The 20711-nt window shown below is 42.5% G+C and overlaps 1 protein-coding gene across 2 annotated transcripts in view; it reads right to left on the reverse strand.

The window, feature by feature from the left end:
• SPNS2 (SPNS lysolipid transporter 2, sphingosine-1-phosphate) overlaps positions 1–20711 on the reverse strand; it is a 134125-nt gene that overhangs the window by 44595 nt on the left and 68819 nt on the right. For both annotated transcript variants that reach the window (XM_053995869.1, XM_053995870.1), the window contains exons 4-7: positions 7313–7464; positions 5401–5467; positions 2683–2825; positions 1390–1542 (exon numbers count right to left, since the gene is read on the reverse strand). In XM_053995869.1, coding sequence (XP_053851844.1) covers positions 1390–1542; positions 2683–2825; positions 5401–5467; positions 7313–7464 — 515 coding nt within the window. The remainder of the gene's footprint in view (positions 1–1389; positions 1543–2682; positions 2826–5400; positions 5468–7312; positions 7465–20711) is intronic.

Below are 20711 nucleotides of genomic sequence, written 5' to 3' on the forward strand. Positions count from 1 at the left end.
TAGCCATCTTCCCCCGCAATTAAGAAAAATACAGCATATGAAATTTATCATTGTACACAGGCTTTGATACATGGGCAAAGGGGTGCAGAGGGCTCACACTGCTTCCTTGGGTGGAACTGGGATTCCTACGAAGTGTCCTGAACAGATAATTATGTATACACAAAACTAATTAATAACCTGTACATTGATCATGTGAGGGGAAATCATGGATAGGCACCAGGAAGCTTCAGGGCAAGGAAACCTAATGAAAGACTTAAATACCAATGATTTCCAACATACTTTGACATTTTAACTCCTTTTAGGCCACTTCAAAGAAGCATTTTGCTGTTAAGTTACACATTTGAAATGTGTTAATTTTAATTTAAAGAGCCAGGAGGATTCTCCATATGATATGTGCAGGACTTGGATTACAGGGTCTTGGGCAACCACATTAGAGTAGCTTGAGGACAGGTCAAAATTGAGGTGCCATCAAGGAGGGGGAACTTCTCTTTGTAAACAGCAGACAGGCAGTCAGGCTCACTGCATTTTTGTGGAACAGCCTGAGCTTGCCTGCTGGACTCTCTGGTTGATGGACTCCACACTACTAACTACTTTAATTGAGATGGGATTATGTCTGTTATGGCAAGAAGGTTTCCCTAATATTATTTTCCCTCATGAGCTAAAAAGCAAAAGATCTGACAAAAGGCTTTTAAAATCTCTTTTATTTACCTGGAGGAATGCTTTTATAGCATTTCCTTGTTTGTGCCACCATTGTAAATCACAAAATGAAGAATTACTTTTCTCAGCTTATGTGTTGCAAGCGATATTCCATAACCAGGACTGAAAACCCAAACCACTGTATAGCATCAAACACTCCAGCCCAAAGTGTCCCAGATCTCTGGGACATTCTTCAGCAAAACTCAGCACATACAGCAGTTACAGAGCAATAAAACAGAGAAGTCCTGCCTCACACAGAAACAAAAGCATACAGGATTAGTCCCTGCAGCTTTAGGGAAACCATTCCAACCTCTGAATTACAGGCACCACTGGGGCTTCCTAACCTGCCAGCTTATTCTGCTGCTATCACAGATGGGTCTTAAGGAACCAAATTCTCAGCTCTCCAAACATCCTTCTTAGAGGATTTCTCTTTTCTCTTTGCTACTCTGCACTGCAGCCTGGGAACTAAGACAGAGCTGAGGTCATTGCTTCTCCCTTGGTTTGACTTCATGCAATGAAGAAGAGAAATAAAGCCTAGTTTACAATTCCAGCATTTCCTATCATTGTTACAAGGACCTAGAGGAAATTACAGACATTCTAGTACCTTGTCTCTGTGGGACTTGCCTGTTTCCTCTGGTAAATAAGCCCCCACCCCCTCTCCCCCTGTGTAAAGGAGCTGATTCTGACTCTCACCTATCTTTGGTGCCACAGGGCTGGGAGCTGCAGGTCTCTGCTGTCTTCTGCACAACCTGTGCTCTGTGAAGATACAGAGGGATCCACATACCAAGTGCCCCCGTGGCAAAGGAGACAGCTGAGGTGGCCAAGGATGAGAACACATAGCTGCGGCTGTGGAGACAAAACCAAGAGAAGGTTTAGTGGGGAAAGTGAAAAAGCAGGACCCCCACGCAGGAGCCAGTGCTTCAGTGACAAAGCCCAGTGCTCCTCCACACTTGCCACCTCCCTTTGCCAAGGGGCAGAGGTAACATAAGAGATAAAGGAATGGAGAATAAGAAGCATGGAAGGTTCACATGTGATGCTCCACTGATAATAATATACTGAACTCATCAGAGATGCTTCACAGGTCTGTGTCAAGGGTCTGTTTGAGAAGACAATCAGTACTTGGTCACTAAGACATGATATGTGAATTACAGGGCTTTCACCCTAATGTCACCTGTTTACTTGGAGGAGTAGTTTCACTTCTCCCTCCCGATCTATGCCACCATATGGTTACTACTTACATAAACTACCAAGAGCAGTAACATAGAAATAACGATAAATTAGCTCACATCGCTTTTCACAGTCCTTTGGCACTGGATGACAATACCAGGGAAGTATTCTAGCCAGTAGTGCCATCACAAGATTCCCATCAGAATTACAAGGTAACCCTGAATTCACAAGTGAAAGTATTTGCACATTCACGGGACAAATTTCTGGAAGGAAGTGCAGCTGCTGAAGCACTCATGAGCATGTGAACCTTTACGCACACATACAAGTGCCCAAGCACATTCAGATCTCATGGATTCAGTCACACGTGGTTGTTCACATATATTTAAACTTGCCATAGTGCAAGCTTCTGTGTGTTTTTTTATCTTAAATTGCTAAAACTCTCTTTTCCCCTCAGCAGAACAGCTCTTTTAAAGAAGAAAAAGGATCTAAGTGTCTGAACAACAGTGGCACAACAATTAATACAGGAACACAGCAATTTCTACACTTCAAAAGCCCTGATTTGTGTGAAGTATGAGCCAAACAAAGCAGGCTTTTTCTTAGATGTCAATCTTGGAAAGGTTAGAGCAAAACTTGGAATTCATCATTGTCACAGCAGTCAATAACTCATGTAACTGTGATTTTCTTCCCTAGATCCACAGACTAAACTTCCTGCAACTCCCTGCATGTTGTTACTTTCCAGTCTCACCACATTAAATCCAGACCATTGGATGTTCCAATTAAGCATTAGAGGCAAAACATGCTTTTTACTCGTGCTCTTACTTTCTAATCAATGCTTTCATGTCTCTCAGCCATGAAGTCCGAGCCTTCAGCTGCCCCCCAAGTTGCTCAGCATTTCCTCTTTTAGCAGCAGGCACAAATATCAAGATGAGTGTCCCTGTTATCATTCCTAGGAGTGGAGATACCTGTAAGAAAGGAGCAGGGAATTAGCACAGGAGTCAGGGCTTGCTTTGACTGGCCAGGAAGAAGCAGAATACATCCTTTTGGTTTCAGTGACTGTTCCTCACAGCCAGTCAGAACCTGTAAGCATCGAGGCATCTGCTCCTTTCCTTCCTCCGTGTCATTCCCTGGACTCTCTTATCTCACTCTGGAAACATGCAGCTTTGAAAATACTCTGAGTAAGGCAATCCATTGTGTTAAAAAGTACCAAGATCCATCTAAACATGATTCTTGAGTGATGTTTAACTCTTTGGAAACCTACTCCCAGCTGGGTTGAGAGACCAGCTGGTTTCTGGGTGAGTGCAGAAGCCATTTAAAGGCAATTAGACCAGCTGAAAGATTTCTGGATGTAGGGAACATGCTGGCTTTGAAAACCCTTGCTTGATATACATCCCTCTTCCAGATAACCCACAATGGCTTCCTGTTTTCAGGCATCTTCCTCAGGTTACCTCAGTACAACAGACCAAGAAACATTGAAAATTCAGGCTGGAAGACAGGGAAACAACAGATTCAAGGGCTTGGTTTCACAATATCTAATCCTTTCTCCCAGGCACTAGGCACAAATACAAAGATCCCACAGCATTTTGTAAGCTATAAAAACTATTATTGTTTTGACAGTGAAATTCCATTATTGTCAGAATGGAAAATAGCTCCATCAGGAATACAGGAACATGGATTTCACTGAACTATCATCTCGTCTAGACACGCTATTTAAAAAAATAAATTCCTGTCAAAAAAAAAAAAAAAAAAAAAAAAAAAAAAAAAGCTTTAATTATTAACCTGAGAATGGCCTTTACACATGGAGCAGTGTTTCATGTCCAAAGATGACAAACTCACAATCCTTCTAGGGAAGGAAAGACAAAAGTATTTCAGAACTTAAAAGTCAGGAGAATCGCTCATCCAGGAGTACATGAAGCCTGATACAGTATCCTTATGACACCTGAACAGAAGACACAGCACTGGTAAAAAATACTGGAAATGCTGTTTTTTCTACTTTCTCTGAAAGTCTCTTTGGTTATTATCTAAAAGCTTAAGTACCCACCAGGACAACATCCATGGACACTCAGGAATGCTGCAGTGAAACATTCACTTTATTGTTAGATTCAGACACAAAGCTGCCAGTTGTCCATGTGCCCTTTTGTCTTTTTCAGCCCACTGAAGTGTGGATTATTCCTGACCTCTTCTGTATTTGGAGCCCACAGGAGATCACAGAGGGAAGCATCATCTTGGGGATCATTCCCATCTTGCAAGAGCACAATAATTGCCATAGGGATGGAAGCTGCTTTACACTGATGTCTGGATGCTTTCTATATGGGCTCTGTGACTACAAAGACTGAGCAATGATGTCCAAAGTAAACACCACAGATGTGTGCAGCTCATCAGATTCCCCAGATTTTGTACAGCCAGGGAATCCTGCACCAGTGTGTCATTTATAGTGGAAATCATGACCTGTAAGGGGAACAGTCTTGCAGATAGCCTGGATTTCTCAGGATGACTGTGAAGACACCACCTGAAAAGTCCTAGTGATGATCTCTTTTCACTGATTAACCATTTGGGTTTTACAGACAGATTTGGGTTTTTCAAGAGTGCTCCAGTTAAAGCCCATTGACCAGAGGACAGGCTTTGGGGTTTTCACTCCTTGGTTCGCCTCTGCTCTAAAGTTCATGTTACTCTTAAATATTTCTGCTAATGAGGCAGCATCCTCCTGGTGAGAAGCTTTAGGCTACTCCACTTTCCACTCCAGGTGCACAGCTGGAAACTGCCCTCCACTCTCCCAGATGAACTGTTCATGGCGATGATGTTCCTGGCTCTGCTTAACCTGGGCATGGCCTGTGTCACAGAGGGCATATTTGCTTCAGATGGGAACCCTTGCATTTCATCACCAGCTGTTATAAACAGTGCTGGCCTGAGCTTCAGGAGATTCATGGTCTCTATGAAGTGCCAGAGCCAGAGAATGCACCTCACATGCCACCCACAGCACCAAAGGTTAGAAACCAGTTCTGCTCGGCCACTTCCTCTCAGCTCTTTCAAGACATCTTTGTGTGCAGAAGCTGTTTGTGAGTATGTGATTGGAGTGGATTATCTTTTCAGCCCATTTATCAGGGTCCCAAGAGGTTAAAATAGAAGGAAACGGACTGTCTCAGGGCAGAAAAACAAGCGGAAGCTGGAACAAAGTGTTTTTTCCTCAAAGCCGGAAGCCATTCTCAGAGTTTCTTGACAGCAGGAGACTGAAAGACTGTGGAGTTGATTTAAGGCCAATGCCTCGTCTTCCTGTCCCCATCAAGAAGTCATGATTGATTGATAACAAAGTGATTGGAAAATTCTTGCTCCCAAGCAGGGAAAACACCAAGTCCCACAAGACGAGCCCACATACCTTTGTTTAGAGAGTGCATCTGCCATGCACTTAACATCCACAGATGTAATTTCCAATCCTTCACCTTTCAGATATAATAACAGGTTGAGCCATTGTGTGATGGAACTCTTCCTAACACTAATCAACCAACCAACTCTCATTAAGATGTGTCATTAAGAGGCACTTACCCGCAGTGCCCAGTGCCAGTCTCCAGCAACCTGCTTCACACTCGACCCAGTGATGTATCCCAAGCCACTGCAAGAAAGGCCAAGATGAGAGTTGGTCAGAGCTTCAAGTGTGCCTCAGTCACAGCTGTTCTTAGACAAAGGCAAAGAGAGGCACAACCGTGTGTCCTCAGTTCTCTTGTCCTACAGGAAGAAATATGGGGATTGAAGCAGATGGTGGCTAGTATGTGACTCTACCCAGCACTGCTGATCTAAAAATGTCCAAATCTGATGGAAATTTGGAAGTTTATAGCCGACCTTTCAATCTACAGTGGATGCAAAGAAAGACTTAAAATGAATTTATTTCCCAATTTCACTTCTCTATCAGGCCTTTCTCTGTGCTAATATGAATATGAAACAATTTTATGTTCAAGCTTTCAGTTAAAAAGTGCCCTTCAAGGACAGGCCATATTCCATTATTAGATTTTTTTTCTTGCCACTAAATAGTACTTGGTTCTAATTAAGCAGGAAGAGACTATTTTCTATTAGCTTGGAAGAAAAACTAAGAACAACATGCAAGAAGTTTAATAGGAGACCTTCAGCCACATGTAAGACAAAAGGTGCATTACAAGAGACTAAAGGTGAACATAGCTACATTTCTCTCAGCATGAACTGAAGGTAATAACCCTTTGTCAAAACTGCTGCATTTGTTGCTGAGACTGCCTTGGCTGAAAGTTGCCAGGATTGCAGTGGGTAAACTGTGAGCCTCACTCCCCAATCCCCCCTTCCTTTATTGAAGAGTCTGCTAAGCTTTGGAGGTTGTCAGCCATAACCTCCTTAAAACGGAATATTTTACCCAGACAGGCCCCAAAATCAAACCATGAATCATCCCAGACTGGTTTGGGTTGGGAAGGAACTTAAAATCCATCCAGTTTTACCCCCTGCCATGGCAGGGACACCTTCCACTGTCCCACGTTGCTCCAAGCCCCGTCCAACCTGGCCTTGGACACTTCCAGGGATCCAGGGGCAGCCACAGCTGCTCTGGGAATCTGTGCTGGGGCTTCACCACCTTCACAGGGAAGAATTTTTTCCTAATATCCAATCAAAACCTCTTTCAGTTTACAGCCTTTGCCCTATCCTCCATGGCTTTGTAATCCACACTGCTGCTGGATATTGAGATAATTAAATCCCAGAATCAGGCTCAACAGGATGAATATTTGTAATTTCTTTTTAGTTCATTGAATTTTCTATATGAATACTTGGAATCCTTGGTCCTCTTGGCAAAATATTCTTTTCACCAGTTAAGGATCCGTTTCTCTCTTTTTCCTCAAGAACAAAAGGATGTTTGTGAGTTTTATCTCACAGGTATGTGCTCCAGCTTGTAAAATGCACCACCAGAAGTTTTTCTCTGAGTTTGGAACATGCTGCCCATGTATTCCCTGCTGGAAATGAACCCATGTTACCCTTTTTCCCAGGATGTTGTCCAGCTCTGGGAAATGGTATGCAAACTATGCAAAGCCACCTTGCTGACAATCTCACAATAGAGGGTCACCCATTATTTTAAAAAATAAAAATAATGACAGATTCCCTCCTGTCCCAACAATCAGATACTGTGATGGGCTGATAAAGAAAATCCACTGAAAGAAAAAGTCAGCGAAACTATTTTTACTCCATTTCCACCCCATTGCTGTAAAAAAGTAGGAAAAAAACTAAATAAACCAACAACAAACTTCCCACTTGTTCCCAAAAGACACACATGAACCAGTAACACTAAAAAAGAATCTAATTCCTGCAACTAATTAGTCACTGCTCCCAATATTTTCCTGTCTACATTCCAGCCAAAGTCAAGAACTATCATCATTAGCAAGTTCAGATCTATGTGAGTTTATTTAAAAGAAAAGCCATAAGCAGATTGAAGAACCTTCGTGTCACTTACCTGCCGAGAGGAATTGCAAAGTAGAACACAGACAGCATAAGGGTCCTCGTGTTTTTGGTGAACAGGTCTCCGATGATGGTTGGTGCAATAGTAGAATAACTCGCTTCACCGATGCCAACCAAACCCCGTGAGAGCACAAGGAGCCAGAAATACTGAGAAAAGAAATAGAAACATTAGCAGGTCCCCCCTTGGCTTTTTTAATTCAGGATGGACAGCAGTCAGGGAAGTACAAATTCATGTGACTGGAAAATGATCCTCCTGTATGCATTTATTTTTAGAACTTCAGAGTTGTTTCATTTGTCTTTTGCCCAGAAGAAAGGGACGATATTTTTTGTGAAGATTTATAGGCATGAAAGAAAAGTAATAATAAAACATTTACTCAGTGACATTCAAGAATATATCCTAAAAGAGGCAGAAGACTCCCAGTTTGTTCCCAGATCACTCTTGCTGAATTGGGAAGGTCTGGGGAGGTCAATGAGTGTAACAAACTCTGCTCTGGGATCCAGGAACAGTAACTCCTGCCAAGCTCAACCCATCCTCCCCAGCGTGCCAAGGACAGGTTCTGACTGGGAAATCCTAAAGGCTCTTCAAAGTTGGGAAAGAGTGGAACCTGAAATCCCCCAAACTAAACTTCCTCCTTTACTAAAACTATGGAATAACAGAATCTTTCAAAGGTGCTAAGTACCCATCTCACTCCACTTGCCTTGAACAGCAGCAGACACCTCCCCAAAACTCTCAGTGGAGACCTGAGCCTTACTGGGAAGCTCAGGAACATCCATGTGCTCTGTAAGCAGGACCTGCAGGGAATGACTTGGAGCCACACAGGGCAGGGGCATGCAGGAGGTATTCAGCTGCCCAAGGAACCACCTGTCTCTGTGGGTAAAAGGCAATCCCACAGGATGAGGATATACTTCACATTCAGAACAACACAATCTAAAATGGTCTAAAAGGAATTGCTTATCTAATAGAATTTTTTAAATGGCCTGTTTCAAGCAATACTTTCATGAACTGTGAGGACCTGATTTTCAACCTAAGCTCTTTCACTGCCCCTGCAGTTTTCTGGGTGCTGCTGAGTACAGGCAAAGACACAATGCTTTGATGCCTGAATACCAGATACTTGAGAATGAGCAAACTCTCAGCCATCTAAGCAGCTTGAGCTACACCCAGAAATAATTGCAGGGACAGAAATGAAGCAGTCAATGCAGAAAGTTGTAAGCACAGGGAAATCTATTTCTATACATTTAACCTCTAGAAATCCTCAATTTGCTGTCATTATTCTGTAGATCATTTGTGAGAAGAACAGCAAGGATTTAAACTGAAGGAAGGCAGGTGTAAATTAGGTATTAGGAAGAAATTCTTCCTTGTGAGGGTGGTGAGGCCCTGGTATGGGGTGCCCAGAGCAGCTGTGGCTGCATCCCTGGAAGTGTCCAAGGCCAGGCTGGGCAGGGCTTGGAGCAGCCTGGGATAGTGGAAGGTGTCCCTGCTGTGGCAGGGGGTAGGATAGGATGGGCTTTAAGTTCCTTCCCAACCCAAACCAGTCTGGGATTCTATGCCTGTGATATGTCCTTAACCATGAAAGTGCTTTGGGAAAAATGAGCAATTACCAATTCTCCTTCTTCACATAGGAAAAAGTCAAGGGAAATGACTGATTTTGTGCCCTACAGCAAAGCCAAGCTAGAATACAAGTCTCATTCACAAACATGGAAAATGCCATGCAGACTCCAGGCCATGTGCCTCAGTCATAAATATATCCATAAGCAGACAAAATCTATCACTGACATGTTTGCATTGTTTTCCTCATTGTATTCCCTGGCTGAAAATAATATTTTAAGGATTCCAATAGCCACAAAAACAAAATACTTTTGTGTTCTCTTCACTTCCTCATATTTTGGTGTGAATTCTGGAGCAATACCCATTTTCTGCAGGAATACAAGTTCCTTGTTTGCTGGCAGGGTGTGTGCAGAGCTGCTTGCATTCACACATCTCCCACAAGCTGCACATACGTAACTCACACACGTGGGTGTGAGCAGAAAGGGCAATACTGTGACTCAAGTGATTTAATTTATGCCAATTTCCCAACACTCAACCACTCCACTGCAGAAATATGCTGGCAGTCATTGGTGCACAGGTAACCAATGTATTTTGAATGAACAACAGTATTTACAATGTGCTGAAAGGCTTAATCATGCAGAATTAGAAAGCAGGGAACTGGAGGCTGGCTGTGGTTTCTGAGGAAGTTTAGATCTGGATCACAGAGAGGGTGACAGGCAAAGTAGTCACCTGCCTGGGATGAGCACGGACAGTGTTACCTACAACTGAAGAATGACAAGTTTGTAAATGCACTGCATGTTCCTCAAATTTGAAATACCTGCAGAAAAATGACACAGTTTTGTCCTCAGCAGCTGGTATCGCTGCCAGTGAATGCACTGGGTAGGAATTTCCTCCAAACAATGCTGTGAGAAGGTTTCTCTTACAATCATTGTGCAAAGCAGGAAAATTGTACCAAGTATTCCTTTTGTGGTAGAGTGACTCAGTTTCATCAATACCATGGAATCAGATGCCCAATACAATGAAATCATCTGCAACAAGTAACACATTCACTCTTTTCTCTCTGTTCCTCCTCAGATCCTTCTCCCTGGCTTATTCCATGCTGACACACACCAAATATCTATTTAATATTTAAACTATGTTCTTTGAAGCAGTGGTATTCAAACTTAAGTAATGAGATTTTTACTTCATCTGGGAATAAAAGCAGTCTTAAAAAGCATAATCCACATAAAGACCTGAATAGTATTGCCCTTCTGAGATCAGATATTCAAGACTACAGACCATCCAGCCATTAAGTTGTGACAACTAGATTAAACATACAAAAATCTAAAACAATTTAGGGAATTACTTATAGTTGGTTCTATACTGTACCTGGTTTTGAATCTCTGTATCTAGGATTAAAGAGCTAATTCCTCTTCTTACCAGTTCTTTGGGATCTTCCATCTCTAATCAGTCACTCAAAATGTATGTTTTAGCTGTCTCTGAAGAGGGACAGCTGGGGAGCTCCCCAAGGCAAAAAGTGGTCCCATCCATGACAGGCCTTGTCTTTTTGTTTTTCATATAAGAAGAAAAAAATACAAACAAAAAAACAACTCTAAAATTCTTATGCTGCTGCTCATTTGGACCACAGGCATTCCATGAACCACTCATGGTCCCAAAACCACTCCATATGCAATACAGACAATTATGCACATACAGCCATAGTGGACATGACAACCTGCACAAACAGATGGCAAAGTCAGATATTCCACATGCTGAGGAAAATTCTGTTCTCCACAGCTGTAGCAGAACACCTCTGCCATTTCCTCTGCACTGGATTTTCCCCCCACTGCTTTTCCATTTATGTCTTACCTCAAGCTTCTCAGGAGTTTAATGAAAGAAAAAGGGCTGACACCAGCTCAATTCTGCCGGTGCTCAAAAGCAGAACAGGCAGCTCAGACTTTACCTGAATTTCACTGTTCCCCAAGCAGAAACTGATATATACTGAAGAAGCCAGTTTCTTTCTATATGACTTGGTAACTCTGCTGTAATTTTTGTTCATCTGTGCAAGTAGGTTTCTGGCAGGAAAACTGAAAATATCTGAGTCAGCTTTCAGGACCTGAACTAATTCCTTCCCCATAGGTTAAGCCCAGCAACCTCAACACTTATCAATAGTGTTTTCTTAAAACGAAATGCTTGAAACTGAAGTTTTTTTGAAACAAGGCACTATTAGGGCAATCAATTAATTTGTCTTTACTTTTGGAAAGCAGTCATACTGGAGACTGTCTGCACCTTCATGGGAGCTGCCAGCATCTCCTGGTTTGGAGAGATGAAGAAGGTTTTTTGGAATGAGTTCACAGCCTCAATCCCCCTCCTTGCCCATGTGCCAGCCCAAGGTGCAGCTCCATGGCTGTGCTGGGATTCCACAGCTGCAGCCACGGAGCAGCACTGTGCCAAGGCATAGCCTGGCTGTGCCACTGGGAAGGGACACCTGGGCCACACAACCTGGCTGCCACGAGTTCCAGGAGCAAGTCAGGATGCAAAAGGGATTCCAGTCTCTTTCTCCAACTTGTGTGGCTGGTGAGACATAAGCCAGGGAAGATTTCAGTACACAACAAACCATCAACATATGGAAAGAATGTTGGCTGCAGAGACCCAGAACTGCCACAGCCTTCCTGGGAATTTCCCTTGAAGAGATGATATCACCAGAAATTAATGCATGGAGAAAGCACTCCTACCTATGAATGGGAGGTACAAAGGGTCAGTGGATGTGCTCTCTTATTCTCATCTCCTAAATACATAGAAGGAAAAACACTCTCTAGCCATAACGCAAAATAAACCAAATTCCTCAAAATAGAAGTATTTCAGAAGGGATACAAACCCTTATGCCTTGGGGATGGGCCAATAAGGAATAGAAAATTCTACCTACCAACTTTTACATTTCTTAAACTATCAGCAAACCATAGACAACAAGAGTGACAGATCATGGGGTCCAAGGGACCTGGTCTCATTACTGTCACCAGTGTCACCAAACACTAGAAGCTATGGATGTGATACTGCTTCCAGAATTTACATCTGAAAAAAAGCTTTCATGGTTGGAGTTAAATATTTATAATACAGAACCATTGATTTGTTTAGGTTAGAAAAGACCTCTAAGAACATCAGGTCCAACAGATAAAATGTACAATGTGGTTTCTATTCACACCTTCATACTGACTATACTCTCAATTTCCTGCTCACATAAATGGTTGATGGCCTAGGACACATGACTGGCTTTAATAATGTTTAGTGAAAACTTCTAATTATACATTTATCCTAGTTGTATAGACCATTCAGGGAGTAATATGTGTTTTAAGAGGTCTATTTACAGATTGAAGTTCTTTCTCCTTTTTTAATTAGTTAACAAAAGAATAAAGCCACTCGTTCTTTAAAAGATTATCTGCCAGTGGTAAACCTATAATCTGCCAAATATGTGTACAACTCTGAGCCATGAGATTTACTGTCTAAAGAATCATATGATCCTTAAGCTTTGTTTATTAAGTATTTGCATTTGAATGTGGAATAGCTTGTAAAAGTCTCAAAAGAAGCTGAACACATGCTGCTTTCAGATGAGGGACACATGGACTGAGGAGATCCCACAGAGAGAGTTACTCCAGAGTCATGAACTCCTGTGTGTGTGCACAGCACCAATGCAAACCATGTTTAAAATTGCTGTTGCTGGTCTAAAAGAAGGAACTTTTATACTGCTACAGCACCTGCACCTGTACCCCTCCCTACGTGAGGATGAGTTAAACTCCTGTGAAGAATGCATTTAGCTGATGTAAAAGAGGACTCAGTACCAATAAATTCCTCTTTGAGCTGAGTTTTGCCATAATTTTCTTCTTTTATTTTATAAACATTATGCAAAAATCAAGAGTATAGAATCAGGGTTTGCATCCTTTGAAAGAAGATGTGCATGAAGTCATTCCTACCACAGGCAGCTGGGGTTGCCACACAGAGCCTAAAATGTGGTGAAATGACAATAAACTAAGGAGAAAGCATTGGGATTGACCTAATTTCCCTGAGTTACACTCCTGTATTTCTCCTTCTTGCACTAGGCAGCTAGGGTAGCACAGCAGTCACAAGTGATCAGCTGGATAAATCTGAGACACTGCAGGAGCCATTTGAACAGAGTAAACCCCACAGGGCTCAAATATCGATTCAAGGACTGCACAACAGTGGTTCCCTTTGACAACTGCACTCACATGCAAGAATCTGCCCTCCTTGAGCAGACCCTGCATTTTCTGGCCAGGCAAACACCACTTCCTCCTCTGCTCCAGTAAGTTTTCCCAGCATTTTGCAGGATTTAAATGGTTAATGATGACACACCACACCTTTTGCCAAAAGATGCACCATTAACTATGAGGTAAGCAAACCAGGAACCTGCTCTGAGTATCGGCGTGGTGACTAAGAGCATTGGCTCCTGCACAGTCACAGCTGAAATTCCAGCTCATTAGCTGAGAGTCACTGAAGAGTTGAGCACTGGAATGACATTACATATTTGTTTAAACACTAAAAGCTCCAATTCTCTCAGCCCTCCCAGGAATGAGGGCTCACCTTGAAAAATATGAGAGTTTCCAAGTCAAACAAGGACACTGACATAGCATGAGAGAGAAGCTGACATTAAACAATGAGGTTGATGTTTCAAATTCCATTCTGTGCCTGGGTGAATGACAAAGGCCACAGCAGAACAGATAAGCTTAAATACATCTTCCAACACTGTGCACCCCTAAAGCTTTATGAATTTTGCGTATATATCACCAAGGCACCTGGCTTCCATTGGTGGATACAAGTGGAATGCTATGTCAAATCCAGATATGAAACTCAAAGATACATGCCTCACCTTCTCAAACATCAATGGTTCTAATTCTTCTCTAATAAAAGCAGAATAAACATTGTAAAGAGCCAGAGAAGAACTACATAGAACTGGTAAATTGTTCCATGCCAATCCTGAAGAACATGGCTTCCTACCAAGTTCAGCCCAGATTTTTAAGTAACTGAATATTCATTCCAAATTTTGGCCATCTGATGTCTTACCATCTGGGAGATCTTTGAGCAGGAACAAAGGAAGATTAATTTCTTTTTCTTTATTGACAAGTAATCTTACCTAATCCCCCATGGGAATTGCCAGCCAAGAGACCAAAATACAAACCAGGCAAAACTGCACTGAGATGTTTTGTGGATCAGTACTTTTCTCCCCTGTTCAGCACTGGTTTCAGGATTTCCTACAACCAAAGGGAGTGGGTTATGCTCAGTATCTGGGTGGTATAAAGGGACCAGCAGGGCACATGCTCAGGTGGAGACTGGTTGGAGACAGACCGATGGGTTATCAGCTATGAGTCAATGCTGAGAGTTATCAGTGTTTATCTGTTTGCTGTAGAGATACAAGTGCACTGAGAAGTTCATGCTAAAGCTACCTGTCAGATAAATCTAATTATGAACCACCCTTCTCACCTCCACCAGGAGTTCTCTCCCCTTATCAGCCCTGAGTCCTGCAGGCAGGGCAGCCCAGGGCAGATGCATTGCAGCTGCAGCTTCTTCTGCCATTTGTCCCACTGCAGGGAAATGATTGGGTTTAGATTCCTCTTTTCTTCCCTCATTGTGTGTGTTGTCTTTCACCCATGCCTACTTCTCACTCCCCATCTCTACCATCACAACTACTTTGTAAGTCATTACTGCACACCACATTTCCCAGAACTTCCATCACTACTGGATTCTATTTAAGTTTTACAGTTTCCTCCTTTCAAACTGAACTCTTGATGCTAAGTCCATCTTCCATCACCATTCTTTGACTGCTCTTCTCCTTTGCAAGCACACACAGAATAAGAGAATACCTGAGACTGGAAGGAGTTTTGGAGATAGTCTGGTCCATGTCCCCTGGTCACAGCAGGATCAACTACAACAGGCTGGTCAGGATAATGTCCACTTGAGTTTTGAGTATCTCCAAAGACGGAGGAGTCACCACCACGCTGGACAACCTGTTGCAGTGTTGGACCATCCTCAAAGTAAAATTGCTTCTTCTTATGTTTAAGTGGAATTTCCAGTATTTTAGTTTGTGCCCCTTGCCTCACTTTTTCTCTGGGGACCTTTGAGAACAGTCTGGCTTCATCTTTACAGCTCCCATCAGGTATCAATATACACCAAACAGCACTATGGGCTCTATGGGCACAGAAGCAGTTCTAGAGTGAGGAGGCCACTTTGACAAAGGGAAAGTATTTAAATTCAGTTAAATCCATATGGCAGACACCATCTCACATTTGCTGTGTCTCTGCCACGTTCACACTAACCAGGTTTTTCTTCACTCCTTTTCCCTTAAGCCTGCTTGGCATAGAAAATATACTAGTTTAAATATTTATGTCTGGCAAAGGATGCTTCTCTTACCCAAAGATCCTCCCCTCAGCTCTCACAAGCAAGTCACTAAAATTCAAGTGCAAATGCCCCAGGCCTTCTTCCTTCAAATGTTCACAGGTTTTATTCCCACATTCACATTAGTTTTATTCACATGTATTTATTCTACATACACTGGCTGGAGGTTATAACTGTGTTACAGATGTGACCACACCAAGATTTAACAGCAAGCTATGGATTTACTGAAACCTTAATGCCTTTGATTAATCATGTGCTCAAGGGTCAATACTGAAACCCTTTGCATTTAGGATGGACTTATACAACAGCTTCTAAAGCAGGTCTGATTCCTCTGCAGCATCCATTTACACTTTGCCAAACACTTCCAAACTTCAGCTCATTTGGATGCATTAAGTGTCTCACTGATTCTCACTCTGAACACCTCACCTTTGAACAATTCCCTTTTGGGAAAATTCAGCTGCTACTCAGAGCCCTACAAGGAGAAAAGAGACTACAGCAAGCAGAAAGAGATCAAAATACATATTTAAATATAAAAATGAGCAAGGGAGAAGAAAAGTTCTCACTCACCTTTCCTTTGATTGTTTCTAGGATTTGTTAATGGCTTTAGTTCTCCCAGGTAGCCTGTTCAGGCTCACTTAATAGAATGTGGAAAGTTTTATTTGAGAATGTATTTAAGATTCTGGCTGATTAAAGCATTCATACTGTATGAGATTTATATTATTATTTAGTATATAAAAATAACCAATAAAGACTGTAAGATACTCCCTTTTCAACTCATCACACCTTTCAATCAGCACCTAAAGTGTTTAACAACTGCATACCTACAGGGAGACTCTAAGGTGAAACACCCAATTACGTGTTCTGGACATAAAAAAAAACCCCAAACGACCCTGGAAGTAGCAAGACTCCCTCAGCACTTCTTCCACAGAGTTGCTTTGTGCTTCATAGGGACAAAAATCTGTGGCAAGGTTTCCTGAGCTATTTGCAAATGTTGAATGTGAAAATCCCTTTCAACACTAAAATTGCAGTGTCTGAAATCCAGGTTCCCATCACTCTCCTCCCTCCCAAGCTGTGGCAGTCCTGAGGGAATCCTCTGTTGCTTTTCAGTCATTTTTGGGCAGTACAAAAAAGAAAAGAGCAAGCCCAATTCCCATTCTCCATCCCATTAGGCAGTGTAATTATAAGACACTGGGTGATGAAGCAGCACCACCAGGTCCTGATAATAAACTGAGTAAAGACAAACCAGCATTTCAGCTCCCTAACTGAAGGGCTTTTCATTTGATTGACCTGCCCATGGTAAAAATACTACAACATGCAAATGGTGGGATTTACATTCTCCTCAGTTTAGTTTCTTGGTCATTAATATTGGATTAATGACAGGGACCTGGGATGCAAGTGGGAGGAAGGTACCAGGTTGCTCACTCACCAAACCACATCCAGCAGATGCAATGTTGCTGTAAAATAGACCTTAAAGAAAAAGGCTGATGTTCAAATAAATCACAGGGTTCATAAAGAGCCCCATGTTCCCAGTGCCTGCTAGAAGACAGAGTTAAAACACTTCTTTTCATCCTTGGCTCTGGTGTAAGGCCCCGAGGAGTCCATGGCCCTTCACATGGCTGAAATAGTGGTCATTTATCCCTGTTACAAAACCATTACACCAGAATGTATCTTCCAAAACAGTTCCCCTAAGAACATTGATAGTTCTGGGTTGGAAGCAAATGGTTGCTTTTTGTTCCAGATCTGTCAGGTGGGACACGCTTACCAGCACTTGCCTCAAATATCTCTGGCATTAGGCACTATCACAGCTTCCTTCCTGAGATGTGCAAAACACAGCCATAATCACTAAAATAGGGACTGGAAGAAATACAATGTGTTTTTGCAACTGTGGAAACACTGCAAGGTTTTTGACACACACAGGTTCCCAAATGCAGCTGGAATATGGGGTGGCATTCACTGAACCAAAGGATATTCACAGGTAGTAATGGGCTACTGTGTCCCAGCCACAGATGAGCCACAAGCAAAGCCTAAATCCAAGCAACAAAGAGATGCCAGATTTTTCAGAACAAACATTTACAGGCATTGATACCTAACAACATCTCCACCTCCAGTGATGTATACAGAAATGTGTGAGATCCAACCTCTTTAACATGATGGGTCGTCTCGGCTCAAACTCTTTGGTTTGAACCAATTCTTAAGCAAAAAATTAGTCAAATCCATCAAACAGCTAGGATTGGAGATTCTTGGAGAGCACAATTCCATGTCCCTATCCCTGAAATCATTGCAGAAACTGATTTCTCAGCACCCTTTGAAAAAAGCTTCAGCCAACTGACTGAGACACCCATGTGTGAACACTTTGCCTGCACTAGACACATTTTCAAGTGCAGAACAATTTTTCAGAGTGCATGAAGGACGCATTTTAAGGGAATCCCTCAAGGTTTAAATTAAATTAGCACAAAGGTACAGTCCCTGCAACTTTTCCCATACTGTTGGTTCTGCTGATTCTTGGCATATTTTGCTTTGCATATGCTAAAAATCAAGTACACCAGCAGGTCAGCTCTTGCAGGCAACTTTGCTGAAGAACCATTTAAATAATTCCAAAGTCTGATTTTTGTTCCTGCTTTCTGTTTTCACGCTTCCCTGGCTTGCTGACTCCATCAAGATCCAGAGGCCTCCAAGAACTGTGCAGAAGGCTGACCTTGCAGTATGTTTGGCCCATATCTGAGAGATGCTTCACTTTTAGCATCAGATTTCCAGACAGAAAGTGGTGCATCTACCAATTCCTTCTACTTTGGAGTTGCTTCTTATTCATGATCTTCCTTGAACGGTTGTCATGTTCCTCTTTGAAGTGTTATTAATTGACAAGGTTTTGTCGTGCTGTAGCTTAATTTCATTCTTTAAATCCAGCCTATCTGACAAAATGACAGCCTATTAAACCACACTAAACACATTTGGATGTTTTGTGACTATCTTCTCATGAGGCTTCATCACTCATGTTTTCAGATTTGATGATCAGCACCACTCCCAGGGATTTCCAGCTCAAAATCTATTAAGTAGGGTTGAGATCAGTACTCTAATTCAACTTATCTGAATTGCAAATGCAGTGTTTTGTGTAGCCTGGGAACTTTATACATTTAAAAGAAATGTCAACACTTCAAAAGACTCATTTAGCACCTGGTACTGTAAAACATTTCCCTTCTTCCCACTATTTGCACATGACTTAGAACATAATGGTCCTTTTCCCAGCCTTTATGCACAACCCAGGAGGCCAAGACTGTGTGGCCATTGAGGAAGCACTTACACTTCCCAAGGAGTGACTGATGCATTTGGATTAGCAGGCAACCAGGAGCTCAACCAAAGAAAGGCTCAAATCCATACTTTTGCATCTGAACAGAAGCCAGAGCCTGAATAACACATTCTCTCTCTCCTGCATCCTGTTTTTCAGGACAATACTCACAACTTTCAAGAACCACCCTGCTAATAGAAAGTCTAGATTTGTTTCCAGGCCTCCTAATGAGCTTAAACATGGGATGAATGGATTGTTTTCTTTGTGAGGCATCATTAACCAAACTCTGCTAAAGCACTGTGCTTCCTCCCACGGCATAAGCTCCAAGAACACCATCCATAAGCTGTCTCACATATATCCATACTAAACACACATCAGTTTAGAGCCTTCAAAAATGGTAACATTTCTCCACACCCATATCTGACCATCCCAGTGGATCATGAAGGCACACATTCTACACCACCAACTTGGCACCCTCTCTGTACCCTCAATACACAGCTAGTTGGGAAGCTAATTCCCAAAATAACAGGACCACCCAGGCACTGCAGCAGTGACTTGCTTTACCTTATGCACTTGTCTGACCAAGCCAGGCATCCCCCTATGGAAGTCCAGCATGCACCCATGGACCCCACACCTGGAATGACTTGTGTTCCTCAGGCCACAATACTACTGCAAGGATCCTGGCAGGCTGATAGGAAATTTTACAATTCCTTTCTATTTTAACATTTGCTTGGAAACTTACATGCAGCACTACTACTTTTTAATTATTTTTTTTTTCACACCAACTGATTAAACCCCAGTCTATTTAAGGAGCATTCTCCCTTTCTTCCATTCCTTCAGTGTTTTGAACAAGGTTGAGCTTAAGATACTGTCACATAATGCTAAAGCATTATAGAGATTTTCACTTACACAGAGTTAAGAAATAAGACATTATTTGTGTTCCATCAGCATGCCCTGATAGGCCTCTGCTGCAGCATGACAAGCAGAATATACATTTAAACAGACAACATAAGGAGAAGGAATGTTTCCAAGACACACACAGCCTGGAAATAAAACAAACACACCTTCTTCCCTCTGCCTCCTCAGCAAATAACTGGCTCAGGTGAGATTTCCTGCTCAGGCACAACAAAAGCAGGACAGGTGGAATGTTACAGGCAGGCATTGCTTCCACACCATCCATTCGCTGACACAGCAGATTAACTTTCCTACACTTCAACCTAAAGACTATATATTCAGCTTTCTGCAAAAAAAAATGGGACAAACCTGTAAAGGTCTGTGGCTTGCAAAAATCTTTCATGCACCATGCTGCTGTCTCTAAGCGTTTCCATGATCCAGTGAAACAGCATCAATGATGTAGGGCCTGACTCAATTGCCACAGCCAACAGACACACAAAAGGTTCCCACAGACTTCTAAGGAAGGAGCTGAATCAGAACCACAATGACAGACCCTGTGATAACGGTTTCAACACCTTCCAGTAACCCAGATAACAAACAGTGCTCTGAAACAGGACAGGCAATTACAGGGGACCCTCACTGAGACCCTGTGCAAATCAGCATTGAGCTTTGAGCCTGCTCCTGGGCGCTCTCCCAGCACAAATCTCTGTCCACCTGCTCTAGAAAATGCCTGAGCTCCGAGGGGCAGGTCTGACATTTCAGTGCAAGTAACTGTCCTCATTCCACTGAACTGGAATCACAGCCTCTGCAGCAGCACACAGAGAGCGAGTTCTGATGCTGAGCAATGGAGATATCTCTTCTTTCAGTACCCACAGTGTTTGATTCAGATACTGTGTGATTTCAGACCAGTTAATGACCTAAATGTGCAGGGTGCACATTTATGGACACACAGCTGGAGTGACTTGAGAAATTTGAATAGGACATGGTGCCAGACTGACCCCACCTGGGGAGGGTGGGACGTGGGGGGTGCATATTGATTGCTCTCAGGTCCCAGAAGGGAGAGCAAAACCATTCCTGTTCCAGACACTCTGCAGATGGGAAATGCAATGTGTGGTAGAGATATTCCTTATGATAGTTACTTGAAGTTCATTTTTCTCATCACAGGAATAAGCTGTTTGAGTAAGCTTTGGAACTGTGCTGTGTCTCTCTCGTGGCAGCCATCACCAGCTGTGTTTTCAATATCTCTTCCCAAATGCTTCACAGATACACGGACACAGATACTGGATGGAA

The sequence above is a fragment of the Vidua macroura genome, chromosome 20 (genome assembly GCF_024509145.1).
Source record: "Vidua macroura isolate BioBank_ID:100142 chromosome 20, ASM2450914v1, whole genome shotgun sequence".
NCBI classification, from domain to species: Eukaryota; Metazoa; Chordata; class Aves; order Passeriformes; family Viduidae; genus Vidua; species Vidua macroura.